Raw genomic sequence first — 19,197 nt, forward strand, 5'->3', positions numbered from 1 at the left:
TACCTTTCATTTTTCACTGAGGATATTCTGCATACTACCGGCAATATATCATCAATGTTGCACATACAGTGCCTGACAGCGAAAGATGCCTAACAAGCCGAATTTTCGTAAAATATTTAATTTAAAAAAAAATTATGAAATGATATAAATATATAATATAAATATATAATACAATGAAATGTTTTCATTGTATTATATATGATTGAAATTGTAATTTGAGATAAAAATAACATAGAAATTTGACCAAACCTAATCAATCTTAATCTATCCTAACCTACATAGCCTAATATTATATCATGTTCCTAATATATTAATATCATGTTCCTAATATATTATTATTGTTAGAAAAGATCGAATTTAGAAATATTTGAAAAGAACGGAAATCGTTCTGCCTGTTAGCACATCTTTCATACCATTGATCTTCATAGAAAATCAATGGTGCAGTGGTCACGGTACGGTGTACGTTTAGGGGGTGAGCCTGAACGTCATGGGTTCGAATCCTGGTCGGGTCATTTCGAGTTCTTAGTGATCTATGGCCTGCGCTTTCATGTAGCCTTTCACACACACACACACACACACACACACACACACACACACACACACACACACACACACACACACACACACACACACACACACACACACACACACTTTTTTAGTGTCAGAGTGGTTGACAAATGGAATGCATTAGGAAGTGATGTGGTGGAGGCTGACTCCATACACAGTTTCAAGTGTAGATATGATAGAGCCCAATAGGCTCAGGAATCTGTACACCTGAAAAGAGCCAGAGCTCAACCCCCGTAAACACAACTAGGTGAGTACACACACACACACACACACACACACACACACACACACACACACACACACACACACACACACACATATATATATATATATATATATATATATATATATATATATAATATGGATCACGGGGAAAAGCAACGGGCAGGAAGAGCCGTCTCTTAATGCTAAAAGTTCGCAGGCCATCAGGCCATGAAGCTGAACCATTGGAACATTTGACTGGGAACTGGATATTTGCTGAGAATACAGTGTGTTGCGAGGCCCTGTTGTGCTGCACGTTAAGTATGGGGGGGGGAGGTGATATCTGGGGGGGAGGGGGAGTGAGGGAGGTGATACCTGGGGGGAGGGGGAGTGAGGGAGGTGATACCTGGGGGGAGGGGGAGTGAGGGAGGTGATACCTGGGGGGAGGGGGAGTGAGGGAGGTGATACCTGGGGGGAGGGGGAGTGAGGGAGGTGATATCTGGGGGGAGGGGGAGTGAGGGAGGTGATACCTGGGGGGAGGGGGAGTGAGGGAGGTGATATCTGGGGGGAGGGGGGAGTGAGGGAGGTGATATCTGGGGGGAGGGGGAGTGAGGGAGGTGATACCTGGGGGGAGGGGGGAGTGAGGGAAGTGATACCTGGGGGGAGGGGGGAGTGAGGGAAGTGATACCTGGGGGGAGGGGGGAGTGAGGGAAGTGATACCTGGGGGGAGGGGGAGTGAGGGAGGTGATATCTGGGGGGAGGGGGAGTGAGGGAGGTGATACCTGGGGGGAGGGGGAGTGAGGGAGGTGATATCTGGGGGGAGGGAAGCAGTGAAGGAGGTGATATCTGGGGGGGAGGGAAGCAGTGAAGGAGGTGATATCTGGGGGGAGGGGGAGTGAGGGAGGTGATACCTGGGGGGAGGGGGAGTGAGGGAGGTGATACCTGGGGGGAGGGGGAGTGAGGGAGGTGATACCTGGGGGGAGGGGGGAGTGAGGGAGGTGACACCTGGGGGGAGGGGGGAGTGAGGGAGGTGACACCTGGGGGGAGGGGGAGGGAGGTGATACCTGGGGGGGAGGGGGAGTGAGGGAAGTGATATCTGGGGGGAGGGAAGCAGTAAGGTGTGAGGGAGGGAGAATTTTGCTTGCAAGAAGGGGGAAGGAATCTGTGGGAGAGAGATGGAGAGGCAATCAGTGTGGGATAGGAAGGAGAAGGAGAGGCAATCTATGTGGGATAGGAAAGAGAAGGGGAGGCAATCTATGTGGGATAGGAAGGAGGAGGAGAGGCAATCTATGTGGGATAGGAAGGAGAAGGAGAGGCAATCTATGTGGGATAGGAAGGAGGGAATAAAAAATATATATAAGAACAATATTAGCGAAATGTACATAGAAACGTGAAGGAGGGGAAATCTGTATGAAAAATGTATTTTTTTTATATACAAATCAAAGTGATGATAACACGACCCACGAGTGTTGTTTCCAGCGGTGTCTGAACAAGGCCAGCGAGTCAACACAAGGGACGAGCAAGTATCAGCCGCCATGCTGTTTACACAAACACAAAATAAGTCCCGGTAAACAGTGTTAAAGTCGCGAGGACCAAGTAACTGGCTGGTGGCTGGTCGCTCCTCGATCCCGACAAGTAAACAGTAATATCACACGAACTTTAATGACACGAACAATATAATAAAAATAATAATAACAGTTTTCAGCATCACATGAAGTTCCGGCTCTTGTCCCCCTACATGTGTCGCCTCCTACATGTGTCGCCTCCTACATGTGTCGCCTCCTACATGTGTCGCCTCCTACATGTGTCGCCTCCTACATGTGTCGCCTCCTACATGTGTCGCCTCCTACATGTGTCGCCTCCTACATGTGTCGCCTCCTACATGTGTCGCCTCCTACATGTGTCGCCTCCTACATGTGTCGCCTCCTACATGTGTCGCCTCCTACATGTGTCGCCTCCTACATGTGTCGCCTCCTACATGTGTCGCCTCCTACATGTGTCGCCTCCTACATGTGTCGCCTCCTATATGTGTCGCCTCCTACATGTGTCGCCTCCTACATGTGTCGCCTCCTACACGTGTCGCCTCCTACACGTGTCGCCTCCTACACGTGTCGCCTCCTACACGTGTCGCCTCCTACACGTGTCGCCTCCTACACGTGTCGCCTCCTACACGTGTCGCCTCCTACATGTGTCGCCTCCTACATGTGTCGCCTCCTACATGTGTCGCCTCCTACATGTGTCGCCTCCTACATGTGTCGCCTCCTACATGTGTCGCCTCCTACACGTGTCGCCTCCTACACGTGTCGCCTCCTACACGTGTCGCCTCCTACACGTGTCGCCTCCTACACGTGTCGCCTCCTACACGTGTCGCCTCCTACACGTGTCGCCTCCTACACGTGTCGCCTCCTACACGTGTCGCCTCCTACACGTGTCGCCTCCTACACGTGTCGCCTCCTACATGTGTCGCCTCCTACATGTGTCGCCTCCTACATGTGTCGCCTCCTACACGTGTCGCCTCCTACACGTGTCGCCTCCTACACGTGTCGCCTCCTACACGTGTCGCCTCCTACACGTGTCGCCTCCTACACGTGTCGCCTCCTACACGCGTCGCCTCCTACACGCGTCGCCTCCTACACGCGTCGCCTCCTACACGCGTCGCCTCCTACACGCGTCGCCTCCTACACGCGTCGCCTCCTACACGCGTCGCCTCCTACACGTGTCGCCTCCTACACGTGTCGCCTCCTACACGTGTCGCCTCCTACACGTGTCGCCTCCTACACGTGTCGCCTCCTACACGTGTCGCCTCCTACACGTGTCGCCTCCTACACGTGTCGCCTCCTACACGTGTCGCCTCCTACACGTGTCGCCTCCTACACGTGTCGCCTCCTACACGTGTCACCTACACGTGTCACCTCCCACACGTGTCACCTCCCACACGTGTCACCTCCTACACGTGTCACCTCCCACATGGAGTGTATGATCCTTCTTCCCAACACAAGATTGATCTCTTTCAAGATGCTTCTGCCACCTTAAAGACAGACTGGATGATCTTTACACAGCCCACACGATAGATTCAGTGCTCTAGTATCCCCTCAAACGATAGACTCCTATGATTCTGGCAGTCCCAAACGATAGATTCAGGGATTCTGCCATCTTACACGATAGCCACGATTCTCTTACCGAACCCCACATGAAAGACTGGATGAATTTGTCTCACGTCTCAATATAGACTTTTATGTTTTTGCGAGCGTCTGTCTATACGACTGACCGGATGGAGTCTTACCACTCTCACACGCGATAGATTCAATGCTTTAGTCAGCCAGCACACTATACACAGCCTCGCTGTGTCTCCCACACCTACACACGATAGAGTTTGTACTTCGACCTTCAAAAGTACCTTCATGGTACTTCAAAATATTTTGAAAACCATGATCAGCATTACCTTAAAAATACAATGATTTCAATTTTATCTTTTCAACTTTTAAACACAATCTGAATCGTTTTAAAAAATGAAAAAGGGTTTCTCTCTATATAAAAAAAATGAGGTTGCCTGAACCACTTCAGCGCTCAGCACAGTTTGCCTGTTATTGACAATTTTTTGAAAATCTTTTCTTGAATGGACACTATGAACATTATACAGTGGATAAGAGGCTTTTTTTTTAAGCTAAGAGACCCCTTTTTTCGATAGACCGGTTATGTCACCCAATAGACTTGGGGTTTCGACCTCTCTCGCGATGAACTTGGTGCTTGTACCATCACCAACACTATAGTCCTGATATAGACTATAGTGTTGATTATGTATTTAATGAAGGATATATAGTTAGACATGTCCTTGCTATATGTGTCAGGAGGCAGACAGGACGTCTCAAGAGACTGTACCAGGTGTTGATTAATGGTGTTCTCATATGTATTGTGAACATAAAACCTATACGATAAATGATATTATAGACAATCTTAATGACAGTATAATTTATGCAACTGTTTCAGTCTATCCGCCGGTGGTGTAGCCGAGACATCGGTCTCGGTCTATCCACCTGTGGTGTAGCTGAGACATGGGTCTCAGCCTATCCACCTGTGGTGTAGCTGAGACATCTGTCTCAGCCTATCCACCTGTGGTGTAGCTGAGACATCTGTCTCAGTCTATCCACCTGTGGTGTAGCTGAGACATGGGTCTCAGCCTATCCACCTGTGGTGTAGCCGAGACATGGGTCTCGGTCTATCCACCTGTGGTGTAGCTGAGACATGGGTCTCGGTCTATCCACCTGTGGTGTAGCTGAGACATGGGTCTCAGCCTATCCACCTGTGGTGTAGCTGAGACATGGGTCTCAGCCTATCCACCTGTGGTGTAGCTGAGACATGGGTCTCAGTCTATCCACCTGTGGTGTAGCTGAGACATGGATCTCAGTCTATCCACCTGTGGTGTAGCGGAGACATCGGTCTCGGTCTATCCACTTGTGGTGTAGCCGAGACATCGGTCTCAGCCTATCCACCTGTGGTGTAGCTGAGGCTAGCGGGACGTCATCACACATCTCGACCCGTGTTGTGGCGTCAGGTACCTGGTTGATACCTGGTTGATGGGGTTCTGGGAGTTCTTCTACTGCCCAAGCCCAGCCCGAAGCCAGGCTCGACTTGTGAGAGTTTGGTCCACCAGGCTGTTGCTTGGAGCGGCCCGCAGGCCCACATATACCTGGTTGATGGGGTTCTGGGAGTTCTTCTACTCCCCAAGCCCGGCCCGAAGCCAGGCTCGACTTGTGAGAGTTTGGTCCACCAGGCTGTTGCTTGGAGCGGCCCGCCGGCCCACATATACCTGGTTGATGGGGTTCTGGGAGTTCTTCTACTCCCCAAGCCCGGCCCGAAGCCAGGCTCGACTTGTGAGAGTTTGGTCCACCAGGCTGTTGCTTGGAGCGGCCCGCAGGCCCACATATACCTGGTTGATGGGGTTCTGGGAGTTCTTCTACTCCCCAAGCCCGGCCCGAAGCCAGGCTCGACCTGTGAGAGTTTGGTCCACCAGGCTGTTGCTTGGAGCGGCCCGCAGGCCCACATATACCTGGTTGATGGGGTTCTGGGAGTTCTTCTACTCCCCAAGCCCGGCCCGAAGCCAGGCTCGACTTGTGAGAGTTTGGTCCACCAGGCTGTTGCTTGGAGCGGCCCGCAGGCCCACATATACCTGGTTGATGGGGTTCTGGGAGTTCTTCTACTCCCCAAGCCCGGCCCGAAGCCAGGCTCGACTTGAGAGTTTGGTCCACCAGGCTGTTGCACTATTCATTTATCACCACGATAAATTTACAATTAACATTAGTCATAACATTTAAGACACTTGCAGTTCTTAACAAGTCCTCACAGCACGCTTCACTCAATCTCATATCTTCAAATATATCTGAAATGTCTCTGCACAATAATTGCTACAAACTAACTAATCAAAAACACCTGTGAGACATAACGAAATGCTTTCAATTACAGCTGACAAAATAGAGTGGAGGAATACATGCTCGGCTTCACCTGCCTGTTGTTAAACTTGTGTCGAGTATAGCATCAGTTCTCCCTTTGTAACTGTCATGGCTCACACCTTCATAAACTGCGATGCTTAGTCCGGCGTGGACACTAACGACTTGATAAGGGACCAGGACGGACCGGGATGGACCAGGACTGACCTGGACGGACCGGGAGTGACCAGGACGGACCGGGAGTGACCGGGAGTGACCGGGAGTGACCGGGAGTGACCGGGACGGACCGGGACGGACCGGGACGGACCGGGACGGACCGGGACCAACCAGGACGGACCAAAAGTCGTCCCTTGTATATAATTCCATGTGTGTGGGTTAGGATATTTGCTTCCCTTTAACGTTATGATGATACACTCTCTGTAAACAAGGTGCCAGATCTTGTCATTGTTGGTCCATGTACTGTAGGTAAACTGTAGACTCCAGGTCAGTCTTGCTACACCCTGTACTCAGTAACACTGAAGAGGTATCTCGTGTACACAGCCAACAGATACCTCTTATCTCTGGTAATTTCGAATCCTTCCAAGGCTGCCTGGGTTATTTCCACTGTGTGTGTGTGTGTGTGTGTGTACTCACCTATTTGTACTTGTGGGGGTTGAGCTCTGGCTCTTTGGTCCCGCCTCTCAACTGTCAACTGGTGTAAAGATTCCTGAGCCTACTGGGCTCTATCATATCTACATTTGAAACCGTGTATGGAGTCAGCCTTCACCACATCACTGCCTAATGCATTAAATCTGTTAACTACTCTGACACTGAAAAAGTGCTTTCTAACGTCTCTGTGGCTCATGTGGGTACTCGGTCTCCACCTGTGTCCCCTTGTTCGCGTACCACCAGTGTTGAATAGTGTATCGTTGTCTACCCGGTCGAGTACCCTTAGGATTTTGTAGGTAGTGATCATGTCTCCCCTTACTCTTCTGTCTTCCAGTGTCGTAAGGTGCATTTCCCGCAGCAGTGTACGTTTACACACGTTCACACACACACACACACACACACACACACACACACACACACACACACACACACACACACACACACACACACACACACACGTACGTCACGCAGTACGTGTGTGTGTGTGTGTGTGTGTACGAACACAGAAGGAAAAGTTGGAATAAAGAACTGAAATCTAAAGGTCAGTAAATGGAAACTTTGCAGCATTACTTAGTTATTTAGTAAGCAGCACCAAGTGAATCTTTTACAGACTGTAAAAGCTTTGCGGACTTATCCAGAGACTAAAAAGATTTTCTGTTATTCGGAGAATTCGCGATCAAATTTATCTGCGGGCAACATACTTGGAAGGTTTTAAAGAGTTTTACTGTACATCAGCTCGCCCATGTGTGGGTGGATGGCTCGTGTACATATCCGGAGTGTGTAAGGAAATGAGCGCGGTACTGGCGAGTCCTTGAGAGTACTCTCCTACCAGTACTTACCAGCAGTGACTGCTGGCCTTACCAACAGTGACTACTGGCCTTACCAACAGTGACTACTGGCCTTACAGCCCTTGATGGAAGTAGGTTCACTATAGCCCTCAAAGCAGCCCGTCCTGCTAAGCTTTACCAACGTTAAGAAAGCGGGCAATTTAAAGTGGTCTCCCCTAACCTACCAGAGGACCCAAAACAGAAAACGGGACAGACAGTACGTCACTTTCGCCAGCCGCTTCCATTTTCTAGTACGACAGTTTTAGGCCTAATGTAACGCATACGAGTGAAAAGCGACGTTCTTTGTAAGAGGACAGGTTGTTCAAAGACAGTCGACGTGTCTTGTCTTGTCTCTAACGTAGTGCTGAGTGCTTCCTGGACCTCTTAACTCCACTCATATACGTTTGTCTTAACTTCTAAGGCAAAGCTGTTACTGTATTGAATAAGAATTACATATGAAAGAAAATATCGCGCGGATGAAATTTCCATTTTCTTTCCCAGGGGAGACGATTGAATCTTGCAGAGTTTAATAAATGTTATTGGAAACCTTTCAAGTTATAAAAGCATTGTCTGGGGAGCGTCTTCGACCTGGTCTGAAGTATCGCGGAAGACGATATATCTTGTGCGAGTCTCGGGGGATACATTATTTGATCGTCTGCTTTATTCCCTTATCTTACTAGATAAATTATCAATAATATTTGAGGTTGTATCTATGGTATGGTACGTGTGTACTCACCTAGTCGTGCTTGCGGGGGTTGAGCTCTGCTCTTTGGTCCCGCCTCTCAACTGGTGTGTGTGTGTGTTCTTACCTAGTTGTGCTTGCGGGGGTTGAGCTCTGGCTCTTTGGTCCCGCCTCTCAACTGGTGTGTGTGTGTGTTCTTACCTAGTTGTGCTTGCGAGGATTGAGCTCTGGCTCTTTGGTTCCGCCTCTCAAATGACAATCAACAGGTGTACAGATTCCTGAGCCTATTGGGCTCTATCATATCTACACTTAAAGCTGTGTATGGAGTCAGCCTCCACCACATCACTTCCTAATGCATTCCATTTGTCTACTACTCTGATACAAAAAGAATTTTTCATTCTAACGTCTCTGGCTCATTTGGGCACTCAGTTTCTACCTGTGTCCCCTTGTGCGTGTTCCCCTTGTATTAAATAGACTGTCTTTATCTACCCTATCAATTCCTCTGAGAATCTTATGTGGTGATCATGTCCCCCTCTAACTCTTCTGTCTCCCAGTGACGTGAGGTTTAAATCCCGTAGTCTCTCCTCGTAGCTCGTGTGTGTGTGTGTGGTACTCGCCTATTTGTGCTTGCAGGATCGAGCATTGGCTCTTGGATCCCGCCTTTCCAGCCATCGATTGTTTACAGCAATGACTCCTGTCCCATTTCCCAATCATACCTAACTTTAAAAGTATGAATAGAGTTTGCTTCCACAACCTGCTCCTTAAGTGCATTCCGTGTGTGTGTGTGTGTGTGTGTGTGTGTGTGTGTGTGTGTGTGTGTGTGTGTGTGTGTGTGTGTGAGAGTGAGATTGATTGAACAGAAAGCAAATGAAAGTATAGAGAGAAGGCAGAGTGAAAACCACAACAAGGTGATGGATCTAGTGCCTGTGGCGGCCGTGATCGGGGGTGAAGGATAGTTCCGTCGCACACACTCCATATTTATTCATGGGAGGAAAATTGTTGGGAAACAGGTACACGTCTTGAGCAAGAAACAAGGAAGCGCAGCTGGCTGACTACTGGGAAAATAGAACAAAATAGTTTAGTTCATTTATTATGCACCCCATACCCACCCTGTGGGCGGTAGTGGGAGGGTTACAGAGGCACATAATGGGCTCAGGGACTGAACCACACAATTTAGCTAAGCAAGTTACAGTCTTGATGAGCTAGTTACAAAATTCAATGTAAGTCGTCACATCAACAATGGGTTCGAGATCGACCACAAGTACAGTTTCTAAATTAAGCAACTGACATATGTGGAGAGCTAGTGTCACAATTGATATGTTTGTCCTGCACACCGCCCCCCATCCAGTGGGCAGCGGTGGAAAGGTTACACCTCCCCCCATCCAGTGGGCAGCGGTGGATAGGTTACACCGACCCCCCATCCCGTGGGCGGCGGTGGATAGGTTACACCTCCCCCCATCCAGTGGGCAGCGGTGGATAGGTTACACCGCCTCCCCCATCCAGTGGGCAGCGGTGGATAGGTTACACCGCCTCCCCCATCCAGTGGGCAGCGGTGGATAGGTTACACCGCCCCCCATCCAGTGGGCAGCGGTGGATAGGTTACACCGTCCCCCATCCAGTGGGCAGCGGTGGATAGGTTACACCGCCCCCCATCCAGTGGGCAGCGGTGGATAGGTTACACCGCCCCCCATCCAGTGGGCAGCGGTGGATAGGTTACACCGCCCCCCATCCAGTGGGCAGCGGTGGATAGGTTACACCGCCTCCCCCCCCATCCAGTGAAATAATATGATGAAGACATTTAGCAATGTTTTCACGTAAAGATCAGGAGAGATTTCATTAAATGTCCAGTGAGTGGACACATTGAAAGCAGTGATTATGTAAACATTGATGTGTGTGTAAGACCAGTACACTACTCTCAGACACAGCTAATATGTCACTGGATAAAGAGTATATCAGTGGGTGACTGTTAAATCTGGGACACTAGTGGTTATTGATGGGGGTATACACATCAATATTGTGACCCTCTGGTCATCAACACACACACATCAAAAACACACTTGCGCCAAATGGGAATAGTTATTCCAACACAAATATTATATTTAAATCACATTTTCAGAAATCACTTCTTTTTTACATACAAAATATTTGTAGTCCTGAAACTCAGACGTATTTCACTCTACCTTAAGTTCTTTACGTCCCTGAAACTCAGACGTATTTCACTCTACCTTATTAAGTTCTTTACGTCCCTGAAACTCAGACGTATTTCACTCTACCTTAAGTTCTATACGTTCCTGAAACTCAGACGTATTTCACTCTACCTTAAGTTCTTTACGTCCCTGAAACTCAGACGTATTTCACTCAACCTTATTAAGTTCTTTACGTCCCTGAAACTCAGACGTATTACACTCTACCTTAAGTTCTTTACGTCCCTGAAACTCAGACGTATTTCACTCTACCTTAAGTTCTTTACGTCCCTGAAACTCAGACGTATTTCACTCTACCTTAAGTTCTTTACGTCCCTGAAACTCAGACGTATTTCACTCAACCTTATTAAGTTCTTTACGTCAAATAGTTTACCATAAATGATTTAGTTCTCAAATCATATATACAACGCCCCCATCCCGCCAAACACACACCGAAACTACGACGTTGGTACAACGTTGGAACAAGTTTTCCCTGGAAACACAAACCGTAACAGTCCCTATTTTCCGCTTGTTATAACTTGTAATAAAGTTGTTACATCTTGGTTTAACGTGTTTATGACGTATTAGAACGTTGTTACAACTTGCTATATTGATTGTTATAACTGGTTAGGTGGTGTTAAAACTTGTTCGAACGTTGTACCAACGTCGTAGTTTCAGTGTGTGTTTAGGTGGTTAACACCACCTAACCAGTTATAACAACCAATATAGCAAGTTGTAACAACGTTCTAATACGTCATAAACACGTTAAACCAAGATGTAACAACTTTATTACAAGTTATAACAAGCGGAAAATAGGGACTGTTACGGTTTGTGTTTCCAGGGAGGTGACATCGTCTTGGGATGTCACATGGGGGGGGGGGGGGGGCTGGAAATCTTGATAAGATTTCGGGACTTAGCGTCCCGCGGCCCGGTCCTCGACCAGGCCTCCTTTTTATTGGCCTAACGACATAACTCGGCATAACTCCTTTTCTCATAATGACGGAAGTGACGCAAGAGAGCCGCTGAGTGCCTCTTCTGTTCCCTCTAGCACTAATTACTTCAAGTAAATACGCTCTAAAAATTACTCCTTAGGAAAAGGTCGAGCCGAAAACGGAGCCGGTCGGCCGAGCGGACAGCACACTGGATTTGTGATCCTGTGGTTCCGGGTTCGATCCTGGGCGCCGGCGAGAAACAATGGGCAGAGTTTCTTTCACCCTATGCCCCTGTTACCTAGCAGTAAAATAGGTACCTGGGTGTTAGTCAGCTGTCGCAGGCTGCTTCCTGGGGGTGGAGGCCTGGTCGAGGACCGGGCCGCGGGGACACTAAAGCCCCGAAATCATCTCAAGATAACATCAAGAAGGAAGGTCTTGTGAAAGACTCTGACAAGGGCAGAACAATGACAGGCTGGTCGCAAGCTAACATCCATCACCTAAATTGTCATCCACACCCGCTTCATGCAGGTCGGCGTTCAATCCCCGACTATCCAAGTAGTTGGGCACCATTCCTTCCCCCCCGTCCCATCCCAAAGCCTTATCCTGACCCCTTCCAAGTGCTATATAGTTGTAGTGGCTTGGCACTTACCCCTGATATACTACCCTCCCTCCATTCACCTTGACTCTAGGCGACTCGAACCGCGGACCCCGGTTATCGACGGGGCTATGAGTAGTCTTAATAAGAAAAGCTTCCAGAAGCAACGAGTTGCTTCTGGAAGCCTTGAGTGAATGGACAACAGTGAGACACACAATTAATCCCACAGCAGTGAGACACAAAATTAATCCCACAGCAGTGAGACACACAATTAATCCCACAGCAGTGAGACACACAATTAATCCCTCAGCAGTGAGACACACAATTAATCCCACAGCAGTGAGATTCGCCACATAAAATAATATTTACCAATACCATTGGCATGGAGAACACCAGGCAGACTTGTACCAGATACACTCTGGTCCTCTGAGGCACTTCCCACAGCACCAGATACACTCTGGTCCTCTGAGGCACTTCCCACAGCACCAGATACACTCTGGTCCTCTGAGGCACTTCCCACAGCACCAGATACACTCTGGTCCTCTGAGGCACTTCCCACAGCACCAGATACACTCTGGTCCTCTGAGGCACTTCCCACAGCACCAGATACACTCTGGTCCTCTGAGGCACTTCCCACAGCACCAGATACACTCTGGTCCTCTGAGGCACTTCCCACAGCACCAGATACACTCCACACATCCAATACATTGCTTGAATGGTTTCCAATAGTATTTATTAATTCTCTACAAGGTGCTATCTTGAGGTTATCTTGAGGTTATCTTGATATGATTTCGGGGCTGTGTCCCCGCGGCCCGGTCCTCGACCAGGCCTCCACCCCCAGGAAGCAGCCCGTGACAGCTGACTAACTCCCAGGTACCTATTTACTGCTCTCGAGATGCTATCTCGAGATGATTTTCTAGCTTCTGAGATGCTAGCTTCTCCTTACTAGTTATGCATTTTTGTCACAAGTTAGACGTGATTTAATGAATGTTGTATACAATTGGGAGTTAGTATTTGTCGCAGTTAGACTTTAATATAGAGGCTTCAAGCGCTATATTGATCTAGAGTCTCGTTGGTTATTGGCTGACTATTGCTTCTCAGATATTCATTGTAGAGGAAAAGTTGTGAAATCAAGAGGAAAATTGTATTGGAGACTTTAGGCGAAGACTTTGTCCTCAGTCTTGTGAGACATGAGTCTGTGCTGAGCGCTGAGACACAAAGGCTTGCGCTGAGCGCTGGTACTAAGTGAATGTATCCCTTCAGAGAAGATAACAGGACTTAACTCCCAACAAAAAACTACCACCTTATCCTGATAAAACGCTAATTATTATATCACTTTACAATTACAGATAGAATGATTTGATTTCGCTACAGATATCAATGATTTTACATATTAAATCAATTTTTAATCATTTTAAATTAGGCTATTTGTTCCCCATATACTGAAAATGTTTAGGCTTTTGGTGGAAACATAGGGGGCCTGACAGCGCTTCGGATTCGTAGTCCTGAGGTTCCGGGTTCGATCCCCGGTAACCACTAGTAACCAAATTTGGCATTTTGGTTTAGGAAGCTCCCACCAAGCATCGTTATTTGTCGCTTTTCATCAAGTGTACCTAAATATGTGTTATTCCCGAGATAAATTATAAATTACAATTATTGTCACGACTCAGACTTTAATTATATGATGATTTGTTGACAGTACAATGACGCTTGTATTGACTTTTATTTCACCCGTTAATACGGGTGAAACTCTGAGCTGTCACGCTAAGTTCTGATGCGCTTCAACACCGAACATTACGCATTTTTAGCCAGAAATGTACTTTACCAGGGTTAGAAAATGAGGAAATAACTCCTCATGAGAGCAGGAGACATGGAAGGAAGTGCAAAATAGCCCTACTGTGGAGGGGGGAGGGGGTGCCAGCCGCACACCATACACCAGGGAGGGTGCTAGACACCATACACCAGGGAGGGTGCTAGACACCATACACCAGGGAGGGTGCTAGACACCATACACCAGGGAGGGTGCTAGACACCATACACCAGGGAGGGTGCTAGACACCATACACCAGGGAGGGTGCTAGACACCCACCATACACCAGGGAGGGTGCCAGCCGCACACCATACACCAGGGAGGGTGCCAGCCGCACACCATACACCAGGGAGGGTGCCAGACACCATACACCAGGGAGGGTGCCAGACACCATACACCAGGGAGGGTGCTAGACACCATACACCAGGGAGGGTGCCAGACACCATACACCAGGGAGGGTGCCAGCTGCACACCATACACCAGGGAGGGTGCCAGCTGCACACCATACACCAGGGAGGGTGCCAGCTGCACACCATACACCAGGGAGGGTGCCAGACACCATACACCAGGGAGGGTGCCAGACACCATACACCAGGGAGGGTGCCAGACACCATACACCAGGGAGGGTGCCAGACACCATACACCAGGGAGGGTGCCAGACACCATACACCAGGGAGGGTGCCAGACACCATACACCAGGGAGGGTGCCAGACACCATACACCAGGGAGGTGCCAGTACACACATACTCACCAACAAAGGGACACTGTAAAACTGAGCGACAAAAGAAACAGGAAAACACCGGAGAAGCTGAGACCCAGTAATGATGCTAATGGCCCGTGAAGCAGAGACACGCAACACGGAGAGAGATGAAGCCCTTGTAAACCCCGACACAGAGTGAGAGAGAGAAAGAGGCAGTGTAGAGAAGAAAGAATGAGAAGCGAGGCTAGAAGCAAGAGACTACACTACACAATCAGGAGTGGAGACGAGTTGAAAAGGTAGGGAAGCGAGGCTCTTGATACTAATGAGATGCTACTTGTAAGTTGAGGACGCTAAGAAGACATATTTCAGAGTGGAAGACGTACCGAAGTGTGCCAGAGTTACGAAGTTACTAGGAAAGACCAAGGTAAAGAAAACGAGTGAACTATATGATATAGAACATGAACCTATATATAGGATATGTTCATATCAACTATAGGATATGAAGTATATATAAAGGCAAGAACTATATGTTCTTGTCTTTCTCAAGGACATCACTCCATCAGCGGTCATTCACTCGCATCTGGAACTTGTTCACTCAACAGGTTGACACACGGGAGATCAGGTCATCTGATCACATGAAGGCTCTGGCACTCAGAGCTCTTCCTGTTCCTTATATGATTGCTACCTAATGTTGTTAATGAATAAAGGCTACTCCAACTGATGCATATAACAGGCTCAGGAAATAAATGGGCCTCTAGGAGCAGCTTTCAACTAAGCTGAGGAAGGATTACAGCTCTTTCTTGCACTTTCACCAAGTTCCTTTTATGATAGGGAACTATGTGATCATTTCAAAGTACATTCTCATGAAATGAGTTTCTTGGAGCAGGCTTCAGATGAGCTGAAGTCAGATAACAGCTCTTGCTTGCAGTTTCACAATGTACGCCATTTGACAGGCCTTATGAACCCTAGTCTTAGTTTTAAGGGAAAGAGAATGTGGAGGAGGTAAAATATCAACAGACGGAGCGACAATTGCCCAACATGTTATGGGCCACTCTGCAGTAAGTCCGCGATAACGTCCTCCTCCTCACGCCCAAATGGTGTCGGGCGAGCAAGGCTTTTTTTTTTTTGGCCAACCACAGACGTGGCCATACATTTATATAATGGTAACCAGCATATATACATTTTTGTTCTCTCTTTACTGGACAGAGTTAGAGATCTGTTAGAGAACATATAGTGTGCAGGCGATGAGTCACAATAACGTGGCTGAAGTATGTTGACCAGACCACACACTAGAAGTTGATGGGACGACGACGTTTCGGTAAATCGACTTGATTTTCCGAAATCGATTTGACCATTCTCAATCGACTTGAGAATGGTCCAGGACGGACCGAAACGTCGTCGTCCCTTCAACTTCTAGTGTGTGGTCTGGTCAACAACATGTAGTGTAGTGAGCGCTTAACAGCAGATGATTGTGGTAGTTTGACGATGGTAATCACCTTACATTCTCGTTTGTCTTAGGTTGACGGGATTAGAGATCTATTCTCCTTCAGATAGCAGTGGGTTATTGAGCACTCAACCATGTGATTGAGGGGGGCCTTTGTAATGGTAATTAGCAACAGTACAATCACGTCGGTGTTATATAGACAAAGGGAACTAGACGAGCATCAGACACGGGCGGCTACTGAATATGGCAGTAGAGTTGAGAGCCTTTTGGGCACAGGAGTAGTATCACACTCCTGATTCCATTCTTTAAGGTAATGTGGAGCAGGAACGTCTCTGTGGCTCCAGGTTCCGTCATTGGTGCTAACTGATGGCTGTGACACCAGCCAGCACGGGGCCAGATTCACGAAAGCAGTTACCCAAGCACTTACGAACCTGTACATCTTTTCTCAATCTTTGACGCCTTTGGTTACATTTATTAAACAGTTTACAAGCATGAAAACTTGCCAATCAACTGTTATTGATATAAACAGCCGCCTGGTGCTTCGGAGCTCATTAGCTGTTTGGCGGCTTTGTTTATAATTATTAAACAGCTAATGAGCTCCGAAGCACCAGGAGGCTGTTTATAACAATAACAACAGTTGATTGGCAAGTTTTCATGCTTGTAAACTGTTTAATAAATGTAACCACAGGCGTCAAAGATTGAGAAAAGATGTACAGGTTCGTAAGTGTTTGCGTAAATGCTTTCGTGAATCTGGCCCACGGTCTCTGGGTGCCAGTCAGCGACGCAATCTACTGCCTCACACAATCTCCTGGCCCCATTTTCCGTGTCTGCTGCCTAAGTCGTGCTGGAGAGACGAATAATTCCCACCGCCACGACGAGTCTTCGCCGTAAATCACGATAACAATCCTTGCTAATGGTATTGCTGCACAATATATGGACGGCGGACATCGCGTCGGACGACGCAAAAGTTCCATATTACAAATTTCCAAGGGAGGGGGAGAGGGAAGCCTAACCGCAAAACTGACGACAGGTGCATCTTGGAGCCTGATCTCGTACACCCGCGCAACATGTCCTCTTAAAAAGAACGTTGCTTTTGGCCGTTTGCACGTATGGCCGAATTTGGACGTAATTTGAAAATGAAAAAAAAATGAAAATAAATTTGGGATTTTTTTTTTCAACAGTAAGTTAAGGGTCCTCTGATAGGTTAGGTGGGCAGGAAATTCTCATAAAGTTTCAAAACGTTATGAAAAACGTTAATTTAAAGTGTACTCTTATAACCTCTGCGCGTACGCCGGACGACTCAAATAGAAAACGGAACAGAACGTCACTTTTGTGAGTCGATTTCATTTCAAATTACGTCCAAATTTGGCCATAGTGCGCATACCAGCCAAAAGTGACGTTATTTTTAAGAGGACGGGTTGCACCGGCACATGGTCGGCTGGTTATACGACTCGGATTGAGAAAGAAAACTAAGAAATGGCAGAATTATCGCGGGAAATCCACGCTGTCCTTTACTGAAAGTGAGAATGGATTGTTCAATTGAAAAGACGATATCCGTAATCCCGCACACATTCATGGCGAGCAAGGATGAATGTTGCAGACGGGAGAACAGATGCGACAGGGGGAAGGTAAGAGGGGGGAAGATAAGGGATATGGAAGAGAGGAGGGAAGACGATATCGGATAAGGAAAAAGGTTATTTTGAAGGTTTTGTGGGTTAGAGAAAACGGCAATGTGGGTGAGGGAACGATGCTTGTAAATGCGAGAGAAAACGCAGTGTGGGAGCGGGAAAAATAACATTGTGGAAGAGGTGAAATGGAAAAATAACATTGTGGAAGAGGTGAAATTAGGATGTGGCAGTGGGAAAGAATGGTGTGTTAGGAACAGTCGAGTGAATCGGCAGTCTCACTGTACCCCCATTAGCACAAGTGCTATCGTATAGTTCCTCACGTCACTTATTACATCGCCACCAGAATGTCAGTCAGCGACAGTAAAGGGGGTGCTGTTGACTGGCTGACTAGTGCTGTCCTTTATCCTGTCAGTAAAGCAGTAGGGTGTGTACTGTCTTATTGTGGACCGATATTAAGGTGTTTAAGTTTGTTTACTCCAATGGTGGTCCCGCCACATCTTTAACCTGTACTAGTAATGTGCACACGCACGCGCACGCACACGCGCACACGCGCGCACGCGCGCACACACACGCGCACACACACGCGCACACACACGCGCACACACACGCGCACACACACGCGCACACACACGCGCACACACACGCGCACACACGCGCACACACGCGGTGGGACGCGAACAAGGGGACACAGGTGGAAGCTGAGTACCCAAATGAGCCACAGAGACGTTAGAAAGAACTTTTTCAGTGACAGAGTAGTTAGTAAATGGAATGCATTAGGAAGTGATGTGGTGGAGGCTGACTCCATACACAGTTTCAAATGTAGATATGATAGAGCCCAATAGGCTCAGGAATCTGTACACCAGTTGATTGACGGTTGAGAGGCGGGACCAAAGAGCCAGAGCTCAACCCCCGCAAGCACAATTAGGTGAGTACAATTAGGCGAGTACAATTAGGTTAGTACAATTAGGTGAGTACAATTAGGTGAGTACAATTAGGTGAGTACAATTAGGTGAGTACAATTAGGCGAGTACAATTAGGTTAGTACAATTAGGTTAGTACAATTAGGTTAGTACAATTAGGTGAGTACAATTAGGTGAGTACAATTAGGTGAGTACACACACACACACACACACACACACACACACACACATTGGTTGACAAATGGAATGCACTAGGAAGTGATGTGGTGGAGGCTGACTCCATACACAGTTTCAAGTGTAGATATGATAGAGCCCAATAGGCTCAGGAATCTGTACACCAGTTGATTGACGGTTGAGAGGCGGGACCAAAGAGCCAGAGCTCAACCCCCGCAAACACAACTAGGTGAGTAACACACACACACACACACACACACACACACACACACACACACACACACACACACACACACACACACACACACACACACACACACACACACACACCCTACACCCACCCACCCACCCTACACCTAACTATCGGGACTCAACTCTGCCACAGTTGGTTCAAAGAAGTGAAACATTTGCAGTGAGTGGCAGAAGGAGAAGGCAGCACGCG

The 19,197-nt window shown here is 47.8% G+C and overlaps 2 protein-coding genes across 7 annotated transcripts in view; both read left to right on the forward strand.

The window, feature by feature from the left end:
* LOC123760898 (dipeptidase 1) overlaps positions 1–19,197 on the forward strand; it is a 181,091-nt gene that overhangs the window by 43,582 nt on the left and 118,312 nt on the right. The window lies entirely within an intron of this gene.
* On the forward strand, positions 2,523–3,839 carry LOC123760951 (uncharacterized). The gene has a single exon (XM_045746775.1). It carries the CDS (start codon positions 2,523–2,525, stop codon positions 3,837–3,839), a length of 1,317 nt encoding a protein of 438 aa, XP_045602731.1.

Source organism: Procambarus clarkii, chromosome 3 (genome assembly GCF_040958095.1).
Source record: "Procambarus clarkii isolate CNS0578487 chromosome 3, FALCON_Pclarkii_2.0, whole genome shotgun sequence".
Lineage (NCBI taxonomy): Eukaryota > Metazoa > Arthropoda > Malacostraca > Decapoda > Cambaridae > Procambarus > Procambarus clarkii.

Excerpts from the sequence above, each read along its gene's own strand:
- LOC123760951 (XM_045746775.1), top strand. The coding sequence starts at position 2,523 with ATGTGTCGCCTCCTACATGTGTCGCCTCCTACATGTGTCGCCTCCTAC.